Source organism: Carettochelys insculpta, chromosome 13 (genome assembly GCF_033958435.1).
Source record: "Carettochelys insculpta isolate YL-2023 chromosome 13, ASM3395843v1, whole genome shotgun sequence".
Taxonomy (NCBI): Eukaryota; Metazoa; Chordata; order Testudines; family Carettochelyidae; genus Carettochelys; species Carettochelys insculpta.
The window spans coordinates 30,311,881-30,336,874 of NC_134149.1; the positions used below are offsets into that span (position 1 = coordinate 30,311,881).

A 24,994-nucleotide genomic window follows, 5' to 3' on the forward strand; every position below is an offset into this window, starting at 1 on the left:
TGATTTATTTACAATTAGAATGATTATTCACAAAACATATAACAGGTTAACCTATATTAACTGTACATAAACCCCACTAAAGAACATTAAGTTTTCAAAGTCGAACATGAGAAAATGACAGACTTAAGGTCGTCCATGCATCATTAATTGAGATCCCCTTCTGCTTATGCATTATGACACAGTCTTTAATTATTTTTATTAATTAATTAATGAAATTCCCGTTAACTACTTTTCCATAGAAACACTTCCTTGCTCAATTTATGGATAATTATTCAACATTTCTTTTTATCCTTCTCATAGGTTGTGCAGCATTAAATCTTATTTAACCATAAGGCTTCTTCTGCATAAAAAATAAATGATTTTCTTGTGCATGTTTTGATGGTATTTTCAAAATAGAATCCAAATATTTCACTAATAAACACTAATGAATTTATTTTCACAACACCCATGTGAGATTTGGTACTATTCATGTTCCCCTTTTACAGGTTGGGTACTGAGGCACAGAAATATTAATGTCAAAAGTATTTGGGGTACCTAATATTTGACACCCAGGGCCTGTTTTTTCATAGCTCTTTATAGCCCTTTTTAAGCTCAAAGCACAACTCCAAGTCAACTCCAATAGCAGTTGTGAGCACTTAGCACTTCTGGAAACCTGGCCTCAGCTGTCTCACATTAGGCACTCATAAAAGAAAGAACAAATAATTTGTTACCATCTGTGGTGTAAGTTTTTGGCTTTGTGATTAAGCCTAGGAGAGTGGTTAAGCTCTGGAATGGGTTACCAAGGGAGGAGGACTTCCCTAGAGGTCTTTAATTTCCAGCTTGACACAGCCCTGGTTGGGGTGAGTTAGTTGGGATTGGTCCTGCTTCAGTGGCGGGGTTGGATTCGATGACCGCCTGAGGTCTCTTCCAACCCTATGATTCTGTGAAACAGGAGCTCTGTGGCAGGGATTGACTAGAGCTTTCTACGGTGGCATTCAGCCTTCTTAATTAGGAGTCTTTCTCTTGTGCAGTCCCCTGTCTCAGTGCCTTCCAACTTCTGCAACAAATGGTACAGAAAAGAATCTCATTCACTACATAATTGTAATCCATACCAGAGTACTGTCCACTGAATGAGCAAGGAGTCATGGGGTTTAAAAAAATCATGTAATTAAAGCCTACATTTTAATTCATACACGCAATGTGGCCAACGTAAGGTTACACAGGAAACTTTTATAGTGGCATTTCCTAACTGTGCAGTGCTTGACTTTGCAACCTTCACATTATTTTAACATAGTCACTCTGTGACTTTTTTAAACAACAAAATAAACTCTCTATCACATGGAATCATATTGATTCCCAGCTTAAGTTATTTTATAATGGAAAGTGCTGGGCACCCTTTATTCCCCACAGCAGTACCAGCCCCACCAAATGACAAGCCGAACCCCAAATATATTCAGAACTACCTGCCAGCTGCAATACAAACTATGGGTCACAGCTGTCAAAGACGGCTGCATAATGCTCTTTGAAAAAGCACCATTGACTTCACTGGGGCTCTGCACAATCACAGAGCTCTGCCCATGGAGTTCTTTTGCAGGATCCTGATCTTATAACAAATTGTTTGTTTTTATATAACAGAGTAGGTTCATATTAAAAACCCCATACCTAAATATGTTGAAAAATACTCCTGTTTTGTACAATATGCAATGTAGTGTACTATATGTCCATTAGAGAAAATAACTTCAAGTAAATATAGTGTCCAGGGAGCCTAAATTGCTGATTTCTCATAGCAAGAAGGGCCTGAAGAAGCACTCAGACACTTTTGTTGCAATTTCCTATAGTGCTGCCCCTGTGTGTGTGTGTGTGTGTGTATCGTCTACATAATCACTAATTTTTTAGACGCCAGAGGCCCAAGGGGGAAGTCTGCAGTTCTTTGTGGTTCATCCTGAATTGTTTTTTTTTTTCTAGCTTTGACTGTTGACAGAAATTGGCTGACGACTAGTCTGATGCAGATATGAGGCCACAATATAATCTCCCTGGAAAAATATGGGAGGTGGGGTGGGAATCTGAGTAGAAAATTCTGAATGGAACTCAGAGTTCCTGCCTAAGTCTTCCTTCAAGATGGCGAAACTCGCACATTCATTGAGAAGCGCGGAATGGAACCCTCGGTGTTTGTGGAGCCCTGAGATCTGTGAGCAATGTGACCACAGAGGTGTGCCATCACTACAGAGTACAGGCGAAGAGCCCTGCAGAGCTGTTCTGCTTGTCTAACCATATCATCCTGTTAGGGTTATAGAAGGCACAGAGGAACAGTTATTTCTACTTAAAGCAATAAAACTATTGACCATTTCCCACTGTGAATCCCTTCTTGCCTCCAGCTCTCTAGCTCCTAGCTCTGCCATTTCACCGAGCTTCTCATTCTATCTACTTAGAGGCTTTCCTGCAGCATTTTGCTGCTCTGTGCAGAGCATAGTAGCAACTTACATATGGCCCAGTTTTTTTTGTTTGGATCATTGGGAGTATGATTCCCTCCTCCATCCCTGTCATCATTCTCCTCTGTTTCTTCACGCTGCTAAACTCCCAGGTAGAAAAGCGGAAGATGCTCCTTTATTTAAGTTGCCCGAGTATTCAAACCGAAAGGCAAGAAAATTCAACTTTCCATAAAATTGCCTGGCTGTATTACAGATCAGCATAGCCCCAAGTGACAAGAGTGCAGTGGAATCCCTATTTTCTAGTTTCAGCCACAGTATTAGATGCCATAGTCTTCACAGAGCTTTCATGAACAGTCATTCCACACACAAGGAACATTTTTTGTTGGGGAAGTCGGTGTGTGAAAATCGTCATCAGTACAAAGTCTCGTAACAACTGTTCTTAACGTTCGTATTCCATGAGTACGAATAACTAGTCACTGGGGTTCATCTAATCTACACTTGCCAGAGATTGATCTTCTGGGGTTCGATTTTGTGCACCTGGTGGGGACGTGAAATTCAGCTATCAGGACTCAACAGTCAACCCCTCTACTCCTCATTGTCACGAGGAGTAAAAGGAGGTCAACAGGAGAGTTTTTCCCATAGACCTTCCTTAGTGAGGACAACCAGATATGTCGATCCTAGATAAGTCAATTCCAGCTATGCAATTGTCATAGCTGGAATTGTGTATCTAGGATCAACTTTCAGGTCTAGTGTAGACCTGCCCTTAGAATGGTACTGTATTAATCGCATCCTCAGTAACACCACCTGCTTAAAAAAATAAGTTATTTCAACCACTGTAATTCACATTCAGGAGAAAAACAGGGAGAAATATTTTGTAGACTTATTTTCACATATACAGTATTTTCTTATATTTGCATTTAAAAGTGAGGTATGCTGCTGATTTATGTTCCTTGGAGCAGGAAGTAAAATTCCATGTATGTTCTCATTACAAACATTTATTTTTGTAATGGAATTTGAAGTCAGTAAGGTCACACCATTGATGCATTTGGTCCCTTTTGTCTGTCTCTTAGTAGTTTTCACTTCACGACTTTTGAATGAGTGATGCAGTCACTCATAGTTCCACTAAGGCTGAAAGAAAACATTTGGTATCGAGTGCTGTAGGCAACATGCTACTTCTTACTCTCAATGTCAAAAATTGAAAACCGGTAATAAAAGCTTCAATGAACGTTTTAAATGACAAAGTGGTATATTCTGAGCCCGTTCAGATATTTTTAGCTGTTTTCAATTATATAAGGTTGTGCTTGTGACTACAGCCCTAAACCAAATGATTCCCCAGGTAAGGAACATCTACACCTTGCCCTCCGTTTGTTAAGCTTTTCAGTACCTTGTTTTTGTTGCATTAGAAGACCATTTTATGACTTGGATGAATGATCTATCATGTCATATAAGACAATATATTTACATTTTCACAGGTTCATAATATCGCACCCTATTATTTCACTTCACTTAGTTTTTATGTCTCACTGACTGAGTGCCAGTGCCATGTCCCTCATACACCTATCAGAGCCTGGCTGAAAACATTCATAGTTCTCAAAGTCTAGAAGGCTCCACAAGACTCTATATCCTTCTAGAAAGTTTTTGCAGGATCATGAAAAATTGATCAATCTACAGACCACCTGAAACATTTTACTTCAAACATTTTCTTTCCTCTTTTGTTGCTAACAACAAAAACAGCATCCAAGTCTGGCACCCCCTAAGCCTGGCACCCTAGGCGGTTGCCTGCCCCGAATTGCAGCCCTTCCTGTGACTCCTGACACAAATAAACCTGCTGCTGAGAGGTTACTTTAACTTCCTATTGGATCCCTTGTCAGTTTTACATCTGACTAGATCAATGCTCAAGAAATGAAAAACTGGAGGTGCTTAATATCCTATCTGTACTTCTCATTAACTTAAATATAAGGATCATAATCCTGAGCTGAGGCCAAACTGCATTTGACAAAGCTTAGGAGGTGTGGCAAAAAATCTGAAGAATGCTTTTATATACACACACTATTATCCTGAGGCCATCTGGTCACAAGACTGGTCCCTGGTATAAATGAGGACGTTCAGAGATGCAGTATTTTACTTTGGTTTCCCATAGCCTGAAGGGATCACCAGGGCTCAGAGGCAGCTCAGCCATACCTTTTTTGTTCCCCAATTTTAAATTTAAAAATCTACCTTCCGTTGGTCACCAGACCTTGTTGGCTACCTGATGTATACCTTCTGATCAAAGGGCATGTTTTTATTTCCAGCTTGTAGAGAAGAAGGACATATAACAGCCACCTTCACACAAAATCAGGAAAGCATGCAAATCTGTTCAGCAAGGAGCCATGAACCATGAGTGAAGGCTTGTAGGTAGACTGTATTGAGTCTACCCATTGAAGAGATTGTCATTGCCTCTCTTTGGGAGAACAAGATGGCAGCATCTCTTATGGAAGTAATTATTAGGTCTCTTAAGAAACCATTAGTCACCTGCCATAGGGGTTATCTTATACTGGGTTTTACGGGAATCTGTTTTGTAACCCTTCCAAATCAATGCCAAAATGAGACTATTATGGTACAAGGGGGAGGTGTGAATTCTTCTGACTTCACTCTGTGGATGTTATCCTTACATACCCTTTCTTTTCTTCATCTTGTAACTTTTATAAATACCAGAAAACTCCAAGGTGGAGTTGTCAGCAGGTACTTTTTAAAACTTAGTCATTGGTCAAATAATTTAATAAAACTAAGAGAGAGATTCAGCCTGCAGTTAGATCCCACAGTTAATGGAGAACATATCTGTAATGCATGACAGAACATTTTATTACTGAATTATTATTATTATTATTATTTAAACTTCTATCCATTACCAGTGGAGTAAGCAGTATCTAACCAGATGTGTAAAATGTGTATTTCAACAAGATACATGGTTACCATAACCCAATCTACGTACCAAAAGCTAGATAAAAGGTAGAACTAAATTAGTAGCAGGGATGTTTTTCAGATTTCTGCAATGTTATGTATAGAACGAATTGTAGAAGAAAGTTAAAATCATGCTGAGTTGACCCGAATTAAGATGTCATTTTCTCTTACTCACAGAAGCGTAGGAGGATCCTCATTTTTCCCCCTTTTATTAGTCCCTTTGTGGCTTTGTGTCATAAATTATTCTTTAATCTCAGCAAGAATTGAGGCCCATGAAATGCTGTTATTGAATCAGCCTGTGGAGTGATGTGATGTCACAACATTCAAGGCAATGTTCTTATCTTCCAGACCAAACTTATGGCCATTGTTTCAAGATTTGCTTACAGTAGCTTGTCAGCTGTAGAGCAGCCAAAATGACAGCAGTTGTCCTAGGAGATGGAAGGTTCGGTTGCTCTGGCATAATTGTGACTTTTCCTTTAAAGATGGATTTAATTACCTTGACCGGGTGATATACAGAAAAATAGCATGATACAATTATGTGAGGTAAACTTTGTTCTCTAGTCTATGTGAACATCAGCTATGAGGCTCCTCTTCCTCAGATGTTAGCCATGTGATGAAGGAGTAGTTAGTTACGTTTCCAGGACACGTCCTCACGGGTGGAAATCAGTGCAACTCCTTACATTTCAATGGAGTGATTAATTTGTGACAGATGAAGAGCTGGACCATAATTTACCTTATTGTGCGGTTTTTAAAAAATGTACTTTTCCTCTGTTGAAAAATGCAAATTGTGTTCACAAAGAGGAATCTGAGTGGACTATAAATGCATGTGAATGGCACCACACGTAGAATGGCTCTTCGTGTAGCCGTTATGCGGCAGTTCTGTGTTGGCAGATGCATTCATTTGGTGATATCTAGTACAAGCAGAAATAACAAACTATTTCAATTTGTTAGTGGAATTGTTGCAAGTAGGATTTCTTTTTGAAACACTAGAAAATATGGGTTAGCCACTGTACCAGTAATTCATCACTCATAAATCAGTATACATGTCTTTGACTCTCAGGGTGCTTGCAGCTCTTTCAAAGCTCTCTGGAATTTTTGAGATCCATTTGTATCGGCCACTTAAGACAAAGGAGCTGTTTTCATCAGCACAGGTGCACTTTCATGTCTTTTAAAGCTTGCACAGTGTAAAATGAGGCCGAGGCAGTGTGTGCTAGTTGCAGAAGAGTCCTACGTAGCACAACAACTGGAAATATTTTTAAATTGCCTGTAACGGCCCAGGCCTGAAAGATAAGAACTAGAATTTAGGCCTCTTCTGCAACTGGCACATACTGCCTCAACCTCATCTCACACCTTGCAAGCCTTAAAACCCATGGAAGTACACCTTGTTAAGCCCTGAGCCCCAGTCATGGGGCCGCACAGCAGGTCCCCGTGGGGTGTGGGGCCAGGCCGGGGGCAGGCAGCAGACATGGCATAGCCAGAGACTGCGCTGGGCAGCCACACGCTGCCCTGCTGTGCGCCAGCTCCACCCCCAGGTGTCCGGCACAGGAAGAGCTGCACACGCGGGCACCCCTCCACCCATGGGTCCCACCACATGGTGGGACGAGCACATGTGGCAGCAGCAGAGGGGGCAGACCCTGACACCACCATTTCCACAGCAAGGCTCCTGCAGCCTGATGCTGCCTGGGCCTGGGCGGCTGTGGCCCAGCATGGCAGAACCAGTGAAGTGCTCTGTTGTTCACTGCTTCAGCAGCAGCTCCAGTGGGTTGCCAGAATATAAAGTTGGTAGGTGGGCTGGGGTGATCTGGCTCTGGGGGAGGGAGGGTACTGGGGTTAGAGTGGGGGGTTGGGGTGCCTGATTGTAGGGGAGGGTGGGCTGTAAAGGGGGCTGGGCGGCCTGGCTCTGGGGGAGGAAGGGGGATGAGGTTAGAGTGGGGGCTGGGGGTGCCTGGCACTGGGGGAGAGAGGGGGATTAGGTTAGAGTGGGGGCTGGGGCTGCCTGGCACTGGGGGAGGAAGGGGGATTAGCTTAGAGTGGGGGCTGGGGCTGCCTGGCTCTGGGGGAGGAAGCGGGATTAGGTTAGAGTGGGGTCTGGGGGTGCGTGGCACTGGGGGAGGGAGGGGGATTAGGTTAGAGTGGGGGCTGGGGGTGCCTGGCACTGGGGGAGGGAGGGGGATTAGGTTAGAGTGGGGGCTGGGGGTGCCTGGCACTGGGGGAGGGAGGGGAATTAGGTTAGAGTGGGGTCTGGGGGTGCCTGGCACTGGGGGAGGGAGGGGGATTAGGTTAGAGTGGGGTCTGGGGGTGCCTGGCACTGGGGGAGGAAGGGGGATTAGGTTAGAGTGGGGTCTGGGGGTGCCTGGCACTGGGGGAGGGAGGGGGATTAGGTTAGAGTGGGGTCTGGGGGTGCCTGGCACTGGGGGAGGGAGGGGGATTAGGTTAGAGAAGGGGCTGGTGGTGCCTGGCACTGGGGGAAGAAGGGGGATTAGGTTAGAGTGGGGGCTGGGGCTGCCTGGCTCTGGGTGCGGGAAGGGGGTTTGGATTAGGTGGGGTCTGGTGGTGCCTGGCACTGGGGGAGGAAGGGGGACTAGGTGAGAGTGGGGGCTGGGGGTGCCTGGCACTGGGGGAGGGAGGGGGATTAGCTTAGAGTGGGGGCTGGTGGTGCCTGGCACTGGGGGGAAGAAGGGGGATTAGGTTAGAGTGGGGTCTGGGGGTGCCTGGCACTGGGGGAGGGAGGGGGATTAGGTTAGAGAGGGGGCTGGTGGTGCCTGGCACTGGGGAAAGAAGGGGGATTAGGTTAGAGTGGGGGCTGGGGCTGCCTGGCTCTGGGTGTGGGAAGGGGGTTTGGATTAGGCGGGGTCTGGTGGTGCCTGGCACTGGGGGAGGGAGGGGGATTAGGTGAGAGTGGGGGCTGGGGGTGCCTGGCACTGGGGGAGGGAGGGGGATTAGGTGAGAGTGGGGGCTGGTGGTGCCTGGCACTGGGGGAGGGAGGGGGATTAGGTTAGAGTGGGGTCTGGGGGTGCCTGGCACTGGGGGAGGAAGGGGGATTAGGTTAGAGTGGGGTCTGGGGGTGCCTGGCACTGGGGGAGGGAGGGGGATTAGGTTAGAGAGGGGGCTGGTGGTGCCTGGCACTGGGGGAAGAAGGGGGATTAGGTTAGAGTGGGGGCTGGGGCTGCCTGGCTCTGGGTGTGGGAAGGGGGTTTGGATTAGGCGGGGTCTGGTGGTGCCTGGCACTGGGGGAGGGAGGGGGATTAGGTTAGAGTGGGGTCTGGGGGTGCCTGGCACTGGGGGAGGGAGGGGGACTAGGTGAGAGTGGGGGCTGGTGGTGCCTGGCACTGGGGGAGGGAGGGGGATTAGGTTAGAGTGGGGTCTGGGGGTGCCTGGCACTGGGGGAGGGAGGGGGACTAGGTGAGAGTGGGGTCTGGGGGTGCCTGGCACTGGGGGAGGGAGGGGGATTAGGTTAGAGTGGGGTCTGGGGGTGCCTGGCACTGGGGGAGGGAGGGGGACTAGGTGAGAGTGGGGGCTGGTGGTGCCTGGCACTGGGGGAGGGAGGGGGACTAGGTGAGAGTGGGGTCTGGGGGTGCCTGGCACTGGGGGAGGGAGGGGGATTAGGTTAGAGTGGGGTCTGGGGGTGCCTGGCACTGGGGGAGGGAGGGGGACTAGGTGAGAGTGGGGTCTGGGGGTGCCTGGCACTGGGGGAGGGAGGGGGATTAGGTTAGAGTGGGGTCTGGGGGTGCCTGGCACTGGGGGAGGGAGGGGGATTAGGTTAGAGTGGGGGCTGGGGGTGCCTGGCACTAGGGGAGGGAGGGGACATTGTCCCCCATAAGCATTTTGAAAATCTGGCATCCCTAGAGTAGCCTGGCCTCCCACATGACTGCTAGAGATCCCTACGGGGCGGACACTGCCGCAAGTTGCCGGGCGCAGCCACAGGGCTGCCACAGCCAGGAACCTCTGTGCGCCTAGTGGGTAGCCTTGTTTAAGTGGCTACTACCGGCCTGTTCCCCCAGGGAGAGCCGGGCAGGCAGTACGTTCAGGTCCTGCAGGTCTGCTCCCTTGCACCCACACTGGAAACGGGAGGTAGGAGGGAGGCCAGGCAGAGGCCAGGAGGACTGTGGCTGGTTCCCCTGGGCTCGCTGGCGGTGGGCGGGGCTGTGTGTGGTGGACCCACCATGTCCCCATCTCTCCCAGCTCAGTGCGGCTGGCACCCCAAGCAGCTACTCACAGCAGGCGGCGGTGGAGCAGTGCAGGAAGGGAGGGATGGGCCGGGTGGGTGTGATAATGACACTGGGTGCAGAGCCAAGATAGTAATGTGGGAGGTGGTGCGGTGTGCAGGGCCAAGGGTGTGTGTGGAGTGCTGCTAGTGCTGTGTTCAAGCAGTGTGGGTGTGTAAACGTGTAAAATGTGCTGTGCCTATGGGCAGCCTCTGTGTGTGTGTGTAAATGCTGGTGGAAGTGTGTGTTGAGACAGGGAAGTGCGTATGGGCAGGGTGTAAGTGGTTGTGGTGCTGAACCAAGAGGCAGGTGTATGTAAGTGCCGGCGGCCCTGTGTCTGCAGGTACAGGGTGTGGGATGGTGGGGCACTGTAAAGGGGCAGGGTGTGCAAAAGTGGGGTAATGAGCAGGGACAGGGTGTGTGGAGGTGAGGCAGTGTGCAGGGCAGGGTGTGTGGAATTGGGGCAGTGTGCAGGGCAGGGTCTGTGGAAGTGGGGCTGTGTGCGGTGCAGGGTGTGTGGAATTGGGGCAGTGTGCAGGGCAGGGTGTGTGGAAGTGGGGCGGTGTGGAGGGTAGGGTGTGTGGAAGTGGGGCAGTGTGCGGGGAAGGGTGTGTGGAAGTGGGGCAGTGTGCGGGGAAGGGTTTGCGGAAGTGGGGTGGTGTGCAGGGCAGGGTGTGTGGAAGTGGGGCGGTGTGGAGGGCAGGGTGTGTGGAAGTGGGGCAGTGTGCAGGGCAGGGTGTGTGGAAGTGGGGCGGTGTGCAGGGTAGGGTTTGCGGAAGTGGGGCGGTGTGCAGGGCAGGGTGTGTGGAAGTGGGGCAGTGTGCAGGGCAGGGTGTGTGGAAGTGGGGCAGTGTGCGGGGAAGGGTTTGCGGAAGTGGGGCGGTGTGGAGGGCAGGGTGTGTGGAAGTGGGGCAGTGTGCAGGGCAGAGTGTGCGGAAGTGGGGCAGTGTGCAGGGCAGGGTGTGTAGAAGTGGGGCAGTGTGCAGGGGAAGGGTGTGTGGAAGTGGGGCAGTGTGCAGGGCAGAGTGTGCGGAAGTGGGGCAGTGTGCAGGGCAGGGTGTGTAGAAGTGGGGCAGTGTGCAGGGCAGGGTGTGTGGAAGTGGGGCAGTGTGCAGGGCAGGGTGTGTGGAGGTGGGGCAGTGTGCAGGGGAAGGGTGTGTAGAAGTGGGGCAGTGTGCAGGGCAGGGTGTGTGCAAGTGGGGCTGTGTGCAGGGCAGGGTGTGCTGGTGGCCCTGTGTGTCAAGACAGGTGTGTGTAGTGGTGATGTGTGCAGGGGCAGTGAGTGTGGAAGCCCTGGTAATACCATGGGCAGGGTTTGCTGATGGCAGTGGCACTGTGCACAGGGGCAGGTGTGAGTGTGGTGGCAGGTGCAGGGGCAGGGGGTTTGGAGGTGGTGCTGTGGGTAAAGTGTCTGTGGTAGCGTTCTGTGTACATGATCAGGGAGTGCAAGTGGTGCTCTGCACAGGCGGAGGGAGGGAGGGAGGGTGACACTGTTTGAAGGGGTAGAGGGTGTGGCAGTTGCTGTGCACAGGGACAGGGGCTGTGGGTGGGGTTGTGCACAGGGACAGGGGCTGTGGGTGGTGCTGTGCACAGGGGAAGAGGGTGTGGGAGTTGATGTGCACAGAGGCAGGGGCTGTGAGTGGGGTTGTGCACAGGGGCAGGGTCTGTTGGAGTTGCTGTGCACAGGGGCAGGGGCTGTGGCTGTGCACAGGGGCTGTGGGAGTTGGTGTGCGCAGGGGCTGTGAGTGGTGCTGTGCACAGAGTCAGGGGGTGTAGGAGTTGCTGTGCACATGGGCAGGGGCTGTGGGTGGTGCTGTGCACAGGGACAGGGGCTGTGGGTGGTGCTGTGCACAGAGTCGGAGGTGTGGGAGTTGCTGTGCACAGGGGCAGGGGCTGTGAGTAGGGCTGTGCACAGGGGCAGGGGCTGTGGGTGGTGCTGTGCACAGGGGCAGGGGCTGTGAATGGTGCTGTGCACAGGGGCAGGGGCTGTGGGTGGTGCTGTGCACAGGGGCAGGGGCTGTGGGTGGTGCTGTGCACAGGGGCAGGGGCTGTGGGTGGTGCTGTGCACAGGGGCATGTGCAGATGTGTACCACCAGTGGGAACACATGCTGCCAGCTGGGGGTGGATGTGGGCTCTCTGCTAATCAGTTAGGTGGTACCTCCCATCCCTTCTGACCTTCACGTCTACACCCAGCACCTTCCTACTGCCATGGCGGCTCTGCCTTCCATGTGCAATGCAGGTGCAAGGGCGCAGACCTTCAGGGCTCTTGGCCTGCTGGCAGCCAGGCTGGGTGCATTTGCTGCCCACCCTACACCCCCTGGCAGGAGCTGGCCAGCAGCAGCCATTTAAAGGAGGCCACCTGCGAGACACACATTGGCTCCCGGCTGCGTTTGCCCTGTGGCTGCACCAGGTGGCTCTGGGCGGCGTCTCACGCTCTGGGGATCCCCAGCAGCTGCATGAGAGGCCAGGCCACTGACTAGGGTTGCCAGATTTTCAGAATGCTTATGAGCAACAGACTCCTGAACTCAACCCTCCTCCATTGCCCCAGAGCCAGGCCCCCCAGGCCCTGCTCTAACCGCAGACCGCATGAGCAGTGTGGTACTATTCCTATTATTGTTATTTATGTATTTTTCCTTTTATCTATAAAATGACTAGTATGAATATATGGGGTGGCGCAATTGTATGTTCTTGCCACAGGCGCAAAATTAGCTCGCTACGGCCTTGCTTCAGACTCTTCCCGCCACACAATCAAATTCACCTAATCAAGTGGCCAAATGTTGTGGATTTCCTGCACCACGTTGTACTGGCATCTGCGAAAGTCTTTTATGCTTTTCAGGTACATCTTTTTATTCCCTAGTGATTCAATGTCCTGCAAAGGTGATGGACTTGGTACCAGATGTGACATCATCACCTCACTTCACAGGCACCTTCTGAGCTGATTAAGTAACATCATTGAGAGGCCTCAACTATGTTCCATTGTTTCTGAGATGAAGGAGTAGTGTCAGAGATGCAAAGGGGAAAGTTGTGGGGATTTTCCTGACTATTTATGATTAAGCAAAAACAGCCCAATTTGAGTCAAGTCAGGATGATTTTAGCAATATCTTGTACTCAGGCCCATCAGTGAGGGACTGGGGAGGGGAAGGGACAGGGGGTGCAGTTGCCCTGGGGCCTGGCATTTCAAATGGGCTCAGAGCTACTCCATTGGCAGGCCCAGCACCTGGATTTCTGGGCCCCTTTGAAGTGCTGTGGCAGCACTGCTCTGCACAGCTGTGGGGAAGGGGAGCAGGGCTGGCTGCCCAGGCCAGGCCCACCCCTTCAGCCTTGGTCCTGCCCCCACCCCACACACACACCTTGCCCTGAGGCCCATAGTGACTGTCCATCCCACTGCTTCTACTGCACATTACATTGCAGAAGTCTGAAAAATCCCTACTGCTACTAATTCAGTTATATCTGATGTTGTACAGGTCAAAGCTCAGATGGCTGGAATCATTTGAGCTAATCCTGTTAGCAATTTACATAACTATTTCTAATTGTTTGCTGCAGCCTTCATTAACCTGCCTCAGGGAGGTGCTAACTTTTGGCTCACAAAGCAACACAACTGACTTGTTCACTAGCATGGATTAAAGGGGACACATTTGATAGAACAGTTTTGAAATAATCAGCATTAAAAGTTGCTGATCCAATCATGCACTTATTAATTAGGCAAACTAAAACTGCCACTAAGTAGTTTTGTGTCCTGTGTGTTTATAGAAGCTGTGGACTAAGTTGCACACTTCCTCTATACGAAAGCCACATATAACTCAGTTTGAAAGAATATGTCTGTATCTGAAGTCAGCAAACTAGCTCCTGGATTCCATGTGGTTGGATATAGTTATTAACAGTTGATGAAAAGTGAATGTTTTGAAGATATCATTCTACTAGGTCCTGTAAAATTTTGGGTGCTTATTCAGTGATATATCTTTTGAGGTTTACTTTGTGAGTTCTCACCTGGCTTTGCTGTAATTATTTGTATGACCTCTTATCTTGCCCTCCTCACTCGACCACTTCCTTCCTCCATCCTTCTTCTTGCCTGTGGTCCCACACCACTGCTCATTTAAATCCCCCCAAACACTGTTCCTAGAATGCACTAATGACACTGGTGTGGTCTATACAATGGGTGGCAATACACTATAATAAACATAACAGATTAGTGGTGTTTCCTTTCTGAATAGCCTCAGATTCATGTGTTAGGGGGTTTTCCTGTACTGAACATTCAAAACATTAAAACTTACCCAGCAACTTGTACAGAAAGATATTGGCCTGGCCTGGAATTTGGGGGATTACATTAAATGAGTTTGTGGTCTTAGTCCCGTTTGTAGTGGACAGGGATCGTCACCAGTTGCAATTGCTCAGGGCCTCAAGCAGCTCAATGGGCCCCTATTATTATAAGAACGTTTATTGTAAGAACTTGCCTGTTTTAATATTAGAGAAGCAAAAATATTCCAGTTGAGGACCCCCAGTGGACTAGCACCAGCACTGGACATCATCAGAAATTGTACACTTCTAAGTGTCAGCAGAGGGGCCCAGTGTCAGAGACTGAACAGCAATCTCCATAGAGCAGAAATTAGGCACATTAGCGACCTATGATACGGGAAGCGCTTATTGCTCCTGCCAAGGTTGTATTAAGTTCAGTGAATACATGGAGGATTTCCATACCCTACGAGTTAATTCGGTATCTATAAAAATGCATGATTAATTTTGTGGCTAAATGGATTTGGGGCATTTTGTTTGAAGTTACAAAATTCCATTCTAGAGTATTTCCTTTAAAAATAGCACTTTGTAATAGTATGTAATGGTACTGTATGACTTTATAATAACGATTGTCCTCTGCTTCTGTCTACCCCAAGCTACTTTTAACACAAGTATGAGTCCAAATGTTGTTAATTTATCAAGTTTAAATATCAGAAATAATTTTCCTTTTACCTTGGCTCTGCTTTTCTATTTTCTTCATCTTATCTATGGTGGTTTCACTTGAGAACGTGTGAATTTTACACAGTGTGAGAGTTGTCTCTGCAATTTGACTAGTGTGATTTCCTTGTAAGATACATTTATGTCCCATGCAGCCATGCTTCTGCCTTTTCTATTTATATTGACAGCACATTAGAAATGCTTTGTGTTTTATTTCCAAAGTGCATGGTTTTTTTTCTTCTTAAAGGGCTCTCTGCACTTTCATATTGATTCTTCAGTAGCTACTAACTACAGGTTGAACCTCTCTCGTGTGGCATGCTCAGGACCTGACCGGTGCCAGATGAGAGAATTTGCTGAATGATGGAAGGTCAATATTTTCTATCACATTATCAACTCTTCCACTGCTTCCTGGGCTCTTAGAAGACATTTAGAAGTAAATTACAACTAATTAACTGCACAGATCACTGAGAGCCAGGGCTGGTTGCTGTAAACAAACTTTATGGGACCACAGGGAGCTTGGCCACACCCATGATAAGTGGTTGTCTGGCTGTAATTGCTAAAAGCAGTTTTATGACTAAGGAGCAGTTGCCAAAAGAAAAGAAAAAACAATCTGAAACTTCACCTATGTGGTTGTATGTGGGTATATTTTTAGGACTTATATAGAATTCTTGCTACTAATATTTTTGAAATTGTTCACCATGGTCGTTAAAGTGAATGACTCTCTTTGCCACTGATTGTGAAAAGAAATTACCTTTAATCTGTGGCCTATCTAGGCACAGAAAATTATGTGAGCCCCAATTTATAGTGGATGAGCGGTGACCAAAGGTCTGACGTCTCAGCAAATTTTCTGTGCCTTGCCAAACTACAAACTTTGGGCAGCTGCAGAATTTGTATCCCTGCATGTAGCCCCATTGGCCTGACTGGACCTCCTGCCCTCCCCACCAATATAAGGCTACTTCTACACTCTCCCTCTCCTGTTGGAGGGGGCATGGTAATGAGGCAGTTTGAAGCAGACTAATGAGTCACTGACATGCATATTCAGCACCTCATTAGCATAATGGTGGCCTTGTAAATTTCGAAGTGCAGACTTTGAAATGTGGACTGGCAGTGTAGATGTGGGCAAGCTTTGAAATAAGTGCCCCACTTCAACATTCCCTTACTCCCAATTAGTTTTGTGGGGGTTCTCTGACTAGAGGGTGTGACAGAATATTAGGACTGGCCTGGGATGTCCTGATTACCTTAATATTGGTTGGACTCTTGAGCTAAATTTCACCTGTCTGGAATACTCTGATGTGACAAAGGGAAAGTACATCTGAACAAACATATCTAGGATACTTCCAGTTTGAGATAATTCTTTTCAGAAGATTTAAATATTTTGTTCTTAGCTTAAACTAAGAACCAGGACTCTGTCATCATCTTATGTGACCTGCCAGCCACCACAACACCACTGGCCATGCTCTTTTTGACATCTTATGTTCCATTGGCTCTTCGTACTCTTCTCATTTTGCTCAGATATCTCTAATTAGGCCTTCAGTATGGCCTTGTCATCTGCCCTCCAACTTTTTGTGGGGTTCTATAGGTATCGATCATTGGTCTCATCTTCTGTGCCTTATTTCTAGGTAATCTCATCCACAAACACAAATTCAATTACTGTCTCTATATTAAAAACTTACCAATCCACCTGCCTATTCCAGACCTGTTATCTTCTGTTCAAATTAAAATCTCAGACTGCCTCTTTGACATCGCTTTGCAGATGTCTAGCCATCAGCTTCAAGGTCATGGTTAGAATGGAGCTGCTAATCTTCCCCCTCTCAAGAACACCATGCTGCCTCCCTTTATGTTTACTGTGGGTAACACCCCCTGCCAATCCTGTGTTCTTCAAGCCACACTCCTCTCTAGGTCCTCATTCTCAAGCTGTGTCTTAACTTCACCAATGGTTTTTGCATAACATCATCATCACATCTTTCTGTTCATCTGCGCATCTATAACTCTTGTCCAAGCCCTCATTACTGCAATTTCCTTCTCTCTGGCTGTGACAGAGGCACTTTTGTACTTTCATATCCATTCAGAACACTGCTGCAAAAATTATATTCTGTGCCTGTCATTTTCACTTTGACACCAACCTCTTTGCATCCCTCCACTAACTTTCCCTTCTCTACTGCATCAAATGTAAGGGATTTTTATATTTATTTTCAATTGCCTTCACAGCCAAGTCCTATCTTACCTATTATCTCTCATTCACTACAGGGTAGTTGAGGCTCACTTCCAATCGGCCCATGATGGCAGCCTTCATTGCACACGTGTTAAATTTTCAGGTACTTTTACGCTTTCTCCCGTGCTGCCCCTCATGTTTGAAAGATGCTTGCCATGAATATCCACAAAGCTATCTCGTTATTCACCTGCAAATCCTTTCTAAACTCTCCTCTGTCATGATTTCTACAAAAATCTGAACAGTGACTAGGGTTGCTGGACTACTGAAACATCTTTGTATTTCTCCTTCTGTCTGTTGTCTCTTAATTTAGCGTATGTCTACACTACAGCATAAAGTCAATTTTAAGGCACTAGCTCAGTTTTACAATGTTACTATCTTCACTGCAAATACCATTAGATTAATTTTAAGGGGAGCTAAGGTTGATTTCCTCATGTCGACCCTCCAAGGCAGTGTAACGCCAAGTTCAAATTTAAAAGGTTGAATTAATGCTAATGCGGAAACAATGCTCTTTTAAATTGATTCTATTGGCCTCCGGGGTGGCCCACAGGTATCCCACAATGCCCCAAAGGTGTCCATTCTGGCCACTTTCACCTCTGCTGCTCTCCAGGTATGCAGGAATTAGGTAACATGAAGCCTGGGCATTTGAATTCATTTTCTTTCTGACCAGCATGCATAACACACCACAGGAGCCATCCATCATATGTAGCCATCACATCAAGTCATCTAACCATCATGACTACTCAGGGTTCTTCTCAGGATGTGAGTTCTCAGGGTCACAAAAGAGCTCCAGCATGGAGCCACAGAGAGTTCCTGGCTCTCATTTCTGCGTGGGGTGAAGAATCAGTGATGAGCAGACTGAGTCAGCAAGCGAAATGTAGACATTTATTAGAATATTTCGTGGGGCATGATCACGAAGGGTACACGTGGGGCACTCAGGGTGCAGTCCCACCAGTGTGTGCTGGTTTCACATCTCCAGAACCGGTGCTCCGCTGCAAGCAATGCATTCAGAGCAGCCAGCAGCGCTGCATTCCTGTTCTCCAGTTCTCTCGTATCATCCTCCAAATCATCCAAACCCATCTCGTCCCCCCACTGACTTTCTCTAACACAATACTGCATAATGCTTTGGGAAGTGGCCGTAACACACTGTGCAACAGCTATAAGCTGTTCGGGATCTGTGCTAGCACTGTGCAGTGGCATGAGCCAGGAGCAGGCTTTTGGAAAACAGCCCAAAAAAGACACAAAATTCCTTGGTATGGCCCTTTGCTTTTCCATCCGTGGGGGTGTGGGCCATCGCACTCTGGGATGTTAACATCAGACACCCACAAGCACTTGTGGCACATTTTTTCCCATAACACAGTGGCACAAATACCCAGAATGCAATGAAGGTGCACGCATTTTGGGATAGGTACCCACAATGCATTGCTGATGCAGTCAAACCTAGTTAAGGCAATGGAGACAAACTATGTCAACTTTCTGGACATTTGTGGACATTCATCTTCGACTTAATAAAATCTAAGGGTAAAAAGTCGACTTCAATAAATTCAACTTTATTTCATAGTGTAGACGTCACTTTACATTAGTACTGTATGGTCCTTGGGACCATCCTTTTGTTCTGCATTTGTACACTGCCTAGCACAGTGGGATCCTGATCCATGATCAGGCTCCTCGGCACTACAGTAATATAAATCCTAACTGACAATGATAAGAAATTTTGGCGAGACATATTTTAGAGATAGGTTCAGTTAAGACCCTAGTGATTATTGTGGAGTGAGTTTGTGCTTAATAACAGTTAATTTTAAAAAGTTTGTCCTGTATACAAAGTGTTTTTACATCTATTTTAAAATGCCTATGTTACCTGCTTCTATATTCCTCCATGCTTTTGTACATACTATGGGTCGATCATGCTAATATCACTGACAGTTATAGTCCTTAGCATTATTGTTAGTTAGCTAATTTAAGGGCTTTCGTTAGTAAAGAGGGACCACAGAATCAGAGCCCTCTATGTCTGCGCCAATGGGCTTGCTACATTTCTGTTTCTTTCTTCATTCTGCCAGCTTCCTATAGCTGTAGGGAACAATAATTTCAACAAGGGTGGGAAGCTGTCAAGAGCGTCTACCCTCAGCAAATGCTCTCATAACATATTAAAGAAATCAGGAAGACAAATTCTTTTTCTACGAACTTATAGGGTCTGATTGTGATCTGCCTTTGTGTGAGTACATAGGGAGACTGTTGGGGAGAGGTGGGCAAGAAGTCACCCCCTTTTTCTACTAGGGTCAAGTACAATTGTAATCCCATGAGTAAGGATCTTCCTCCCTCTCTTCCTGGACTTGACAAACAGAACCAGTGCATTGGGGCATTCACTGATGCCATCTTAATGGATAATGCAGTGCGTGCATTAGCTGCAGAGAGATTCTGCCTCATTCTCCTGATGCTTCCCTAGTGGGATGATGCTCCAAGATGTTCTCCATAAAAGGCTGTCTGCAAATTGTACCACAGAACCTACGGAAAATAATGGCAGTAGCAAAAAACTCAATGAATGCAATACTAGCAGGAATCACAGATTGTGTGGTGGTAGTGAATTCAGTTTTCATTTTCTGTCTAAAAGTGAGTGTCCAGTTTCCCTATCATAGGCCACTTCTAGGTCTGGAAGAACTTGCCATGTCCATTTTCTGAGAGCAGGTATGACAGTTGTGTACTGTGTTTGCCAGCCAATAATATCATGTTAAGTCATCAGTGGTAGACTACATGTGGAGCTTTCTGAATTGCTAAATTGTTCTTCTCTCTCTGGACTACCTTATTTTGCTCTCTCTGGAATGTTTGTTTTATATTATTGTCAATTTCTCTGTCAAGGACATGAGAGGCGCACATAGATTCTTGCAATTTACTATGAAAACGGAGAGACCAGAGAACTTATTTTAGGTGTATGTCAATGCTTTTTACAGGACTTAGTGTGACAATATGATTCTCTGGAAAGCTCAGATTTAAAGATTTAGAGAGAAGAAGTCATTTAAGCCATTACGTGTTCTAGTAAGCAGGGTTTTAGCAGCTATAATGTGAGGGAAGAGTTGCTGAATGGCACATTAGAGACGTATCAACTGTCAGATTATGAGATCTCATGAAACACTAGTAAGAAGTCTGACACAGATAACAAAAATGAGAGAAAAGCTTTAGGAATCTGCCACTCTTGTCAAATTAGTGTTTTGGCACAACAACCACTAGCGTCAGTGTATATGTAAGTGTCCTTACATGTTGATAAAATAAAGGCACAGGGAATAACACACATTATCCCTGTTATGACTGCATAACTGACAAGTTTATGCAGCTTAGTGTGTTGAATAAATCCCTTATACAAGGCACAAGTCAAACACACGTCTATAGATCAACACATCATAAAACATAAATGACATTTAAATTAAGTCATCATTTCGACTGATAATACTGTACTTTTCCAGAAGAAGTCAAGAAAGTGCTGCTTTGTGTGAATAAAAATGTTCTGTCTACCCACCATGCTGTCTGCAGCAGTTCACAACTCGGAGTGCCAACCTCAAGGCAGAGTGTCAAAAAGTAGGATGAATACCCAAAACTGATTCATGTTCTAAAATTAGCTTTCACCATCACAGTGATAAATGTGGACTCCCAAATCACTACACTAGCTCAACAATGGAGGGTACTTTTACACTCCAAGCTATCTTGCCACTGAGGTAAGGTGGACTATGTGAAAAATGACCACTTACACCAAAGATCACAAAGGTTCCTGTTGCTCCTAGTCCTAACCATCAGTCACTTACCCCAGATCAATGTGTACTTTACCTCTCACACCAAAGACATAAATTCTAGCCAATCCTATGGTACACTATCAGATTATTATCTAGGAAAAAGAGTGATGCGTCAGTTAAAACAAGCAAGCGTGTGCACGTAGGTTTCAGGCTGTGATTCAAAGGGTGATAGTTGTTGTAATCTGTCAGTTCAAAATGCCTTTCAGGACTAACCTATGACAAGCAGCAGGGGGATCTCTTTGGTTATGTCTAAGAATCTTTGCCCCTCACAGTTCAGTCAACATAAAATAGATTTTTTTCTCTTGTTAAGGATGTTTATCCCATCCACTCCAAAGGCAACATTGATGGGATGAGTTCATGTGTAGGTCTGTCCTCTTTGGAGGTAATTAGGAAATCAGTCAACAGGGACTTTTTTTCTCTCTTGATAAAATATATTTCATTCATCTTCAGTAGGTCATTATAGCTGTGTCTACACATGCACGCTACTTCGAAGTAGCGGCACTAACTTCAAAATAGCGCCCGTCGCGGCTACACGCGTTGGGCGCTATTTCAAAGTTAACTTCGACGTTAGGCGGCGAGACGTCGAAGTCGCTAACCTCATGAGGAGATAGGAATAGCGCCCTACTTCGACGTTCAACGTCGAAGTAGGGACCGTGTAGACGATCCGCGTCCCGCAACGTCGAAATTGCCAGGTCCTCCATGGCAGCCATCAGCTGGGGGGTTGAGAGATGCTCTCTCTCCAGCCCCTGCGGGGCTCTATGGTCACCGTGGGCAGCAGCCCTTAGCCCGGGGGTTCTGGCTGCTGCTGCGGCAGCTGGGGATCCATGCTGCAGACACAGGGTCTGCAACCAGTTGTCAGCTCTGCGTATCTTGTGTTGTTTAGTGCAACTGTGTCTGGGAGGGGCCCTTTAAGGGAGCGGCTGGCTGTTGAGTCCGCCCTGTGACCCTGTCTGCAGCTGTGCCTGGCACCCTTATTTCGATGTGTGCTACTTTGGCGTGTAGACGTACCCTCGCAGCGCCTATTTCGATGTGGTGCCGCGCAACGTCGAAGTTGAACGTTGACGTTGCCAGCCCTGGAGGACGTGTAGACGTTATGCATCGAAATAGCCTATTTCGATGTTGCTACATCAAAATAAGCTATTTCGATGTTGGCTTCACGTGTAGACGTAGCCTATGTGTGCAGGATGAGCCTTTAGCTTAATTAATGCTTCTTTTCCTGTTTGGTGAGGTGCATAATAAAAGAGGCTGCAAAACACTCAGTATATCTTTGCACCATCAGATGCAGAGGTTATAAGTGAGATTAATACATGCAGCATCCTACACTCATTTTTTCAAAACTTATAACTGAACACATTCTTATCAATGTAATATGCATCAGGGTACCATACAGGTAAGCAAGCTATTCCAGCTGTTCATTTGCAAGTGTTTAGTGAGGCCATGAGGCCTGGAGCCTAGGCATGGGCTGGAACCTTTCTTCCAGCACTGTACTACCTACCTACCAGCCCACCAGGTGTATCTTCCAATGCCCTCTTTCAGCCTGCAGCTTACAGTGGTTGGTGTGGCTCTCTTCCAGTCATGTAAGGTCCCACTGATGCATGACACTGATATCAAGGTGATACATATCACAAAGATTTTACATTCTGGGATATACAAGACTCGCTAAAGACACAGAGGAAAGAATCACTTTTCAAATAATTTAAAAAATCAAGTAGCATCAGTTAAACCTCAGTTAATTATTTTTGAAGATTATTAGGACAAAACCTTGCAGAGGGATCAGACTTTCTTACACTGAATTTGTCCATTTGTAAATCAGCACATTGAAGATGGACTGGGATTTATTTTGAATACTTCAATTGTGTAAACTATGTATGTTAGGTTATTTTCAAAGTGCTGCACAGGAAGTTAGCAATATGACATACATTTACCATCACTGGGGGTCATGAGATAAATCAGTACACATGCCTGAATATATGTAATTGTTATTTGGATTCTGTTTGTTTGTTGTTTATATATATATTTTTTTCTAAAATCTTCTTTATCTCTGTCATAGGTACGCTAGTTCTGCCAGTGACCGTCAAGTGAGCACATCCATGAGGAAGGTAATTATTGTACTATCTTAAAAACAAAAATATTTCAGCCAATCCTATTTTGTTATTAGGTATTTCTTATTTGTTTGTTTGGATTATAATAATGTTTAGGACCCAATTGTCTAGGCATTGGACAGACCCTGAGCAAAAAAGACAGCCCCTGCCCTGATGAGCTTACAATCTAAGCTTCACTGTCATATTTTGATGTAAAGATACTCAAGGTATTCTAGTCTGAGTTTTTTTATGCTGATGTGAGACTTGAGATGTCAAGGTTTCTCAAATAATAAGGAAATGATAGGCGATATTATATTTTTCAAAAAGAGATGACCAGGTGATCGTTTAAAGCTCAAAGTATTGAAAGTACAGTCAAATTAACTACAAAGATTAGGCACTGGAAGCACTCTCATAGGTTTTCCAAGACATGCATGAATACTGGGAGAGGGGTTAATTTATTTTGTCCTTACAATTCTAAAAATCACCACTGCATCTGATTTTTAAACCTTTCCAGGATTTTTCTATCAAAATGTCCACCTTCCTTTCAATAGGTAGGCCAAAGTTGTACCTTGCCCTATAAGTCCTGTCAGGGACTAAGGAAACAGGCCTTATTTTCTTTATTAATTACTTAAATGTAATAAAGAGGTAATGTAGTTTAATTTAAATAATGATAGTACTGTGAAATTGCATGAAATCATTTGACTCAGCTCATCTACCAGACGAGTGACAGAGCCAGGAATAGAACTTCATTGCCTTCATTGCTAATCTAGTAAGTGAGACACTAGGGTACATTTTAAAACAAGTTAGTTTTAGTCCAACTAAATATATAGCTTTAAAATGCTATCTTCATAAGAGTAAATTGTATCTGATTTTTCATCCCCTTCCTTTGATTTTCTTTGTTGATTTTTTGCCCAACGGTTTCTTCAACAGAATTCAGCCCTCAGATACAACATGCAAAAATCCGATTGAACTTTTCAGTGGAAGTTGTATCTATGCATCTAAGGGCAGACTACGGTCCTTTGCCAGACTGCTGTGAATTTTAATTTCATTCTGGTCATGCACCACATATTTAATATGTGCTGGACAAAATTCCTGGGTATCCAATCAAGTTTTGCATATTACTTGAATTTGCATTCTGTTCTCTTAAAGCTTGGAAATAAGAAACGAACTTTTAAAGGCTTCTAAGGATTGATACAGTTTCTGAAATGGGGCTGAATCATTTGTTAAATATAACCTGTAGGTAAAAACTGAAAGTAATTTTGCATTTGTGCAGATAAGAAAAACAACTAACTTCAAAGATCTAGACCGAAACCTCCAATTCTTATGGCTGTGAATGAACGAACATTACAGTGTTGGAAGAAATTGTCATCTTGAGGGATTGGTCCTACATAAATGTTCAATAGATATAATCAAATTCTAGTTTGACTAGACTAGGATTTAAAGAGATAGTGTTAGATCACATTAGGTCTAGCTCAGTCTAACACCTCTGAAATGCAAGTCAAGACAAGGTAAACTGTGTTTTAACATGTGCTAAACAGATCAGCTTAATACCTAGGCTAATGTGATCTAACATCACACCTTTAAATCTTAGTCTATGTAAGGCCCATGAAAAGGTCTAAAGGATTAAAACCTGGGCGTTAGGATTTTCTGTAAGAATTAGGACCATTTCTAAGAATGAAAGACTTCCCAATTAAACTCGTTTAGGGTGAGGATTAGAAAACGTAAGAGAGTACAACATACTATCTGCAAGGATAAGCATGTATGACAGAAGCTAGAAGACTATGAGTAAATGACATGTTTTTATGTACAGATTTCCAGTTTTTAAACACCTAAATCTCTGAGGCCTTGTTTCTAGACTAGAAAAAAATGCTGTTTTAAAACATGGCAGCTTATTCAATGTTGTTGAGGGACTAGGGACTGCTAGGAGGGAGAGGGCTCTAGTAGGTAGTCCTGAGAATGGTGTGTCAAAGCAGGAGAAGCCCCGGGAAGAAAGGATAAAAATCTTAGTTTGGACTTTTGGAGATATTTGAAAACTTAATTTTGAAGTTTGTTAAAATAATAAAGATTCTGAGAACAGATGGGAATGTATAAGTGTTTTGTAGTTTCTTGACTACTGGAAGAAAGAAAACTGAGACAGGCTGCCTGTCGGCAAGACAGGGTGTACTGGAGGCTGCTAATCCACTGCAATGTCATTCTTTGTTAATTAACTTACAGAAAAAGTGTTCTCATTGTCATGGATCACTGTAAATAACTATTTTCCTTTTTTGTCCTAGTCTGACATTTAGGACATAAAAATCCGATTACCTTCTGAACAAAGATAACATGTCCCTTTGAAGAATTTCTGTGCTACCTGGCATAGAAAGCTAGTGATAATTGGCTAAAAAAAGACGTGTGTATGTGTACACACATAAATCCCTGTGTAATG

At 45.6% G+C, this 24,994-nt stretch overlaps 1 protein-coding gene across 1 annotated transcript in view; it reads left to right on the forward strand.

The window, feature by feature from the left end:
• LOC142020423 (connector enhancer of kinase suppressor of ras 2-like) overlaps positions 1–24,994 on the forward strand; it is a 581,534-nt gene that overhangs the window by 462,103 nt on the left and 94,437 nt on the right. The window contains exon 16 of the mRNA XM_075008216.1: positions 22,539–22,587. Coding sequence (XP_074864317.1) covers positions 22,539–22,587 — 49 coding nt within the window. The remainder of the gene's footprint in view (positions 1–22,538; positions 22,588–24,994) is intronic.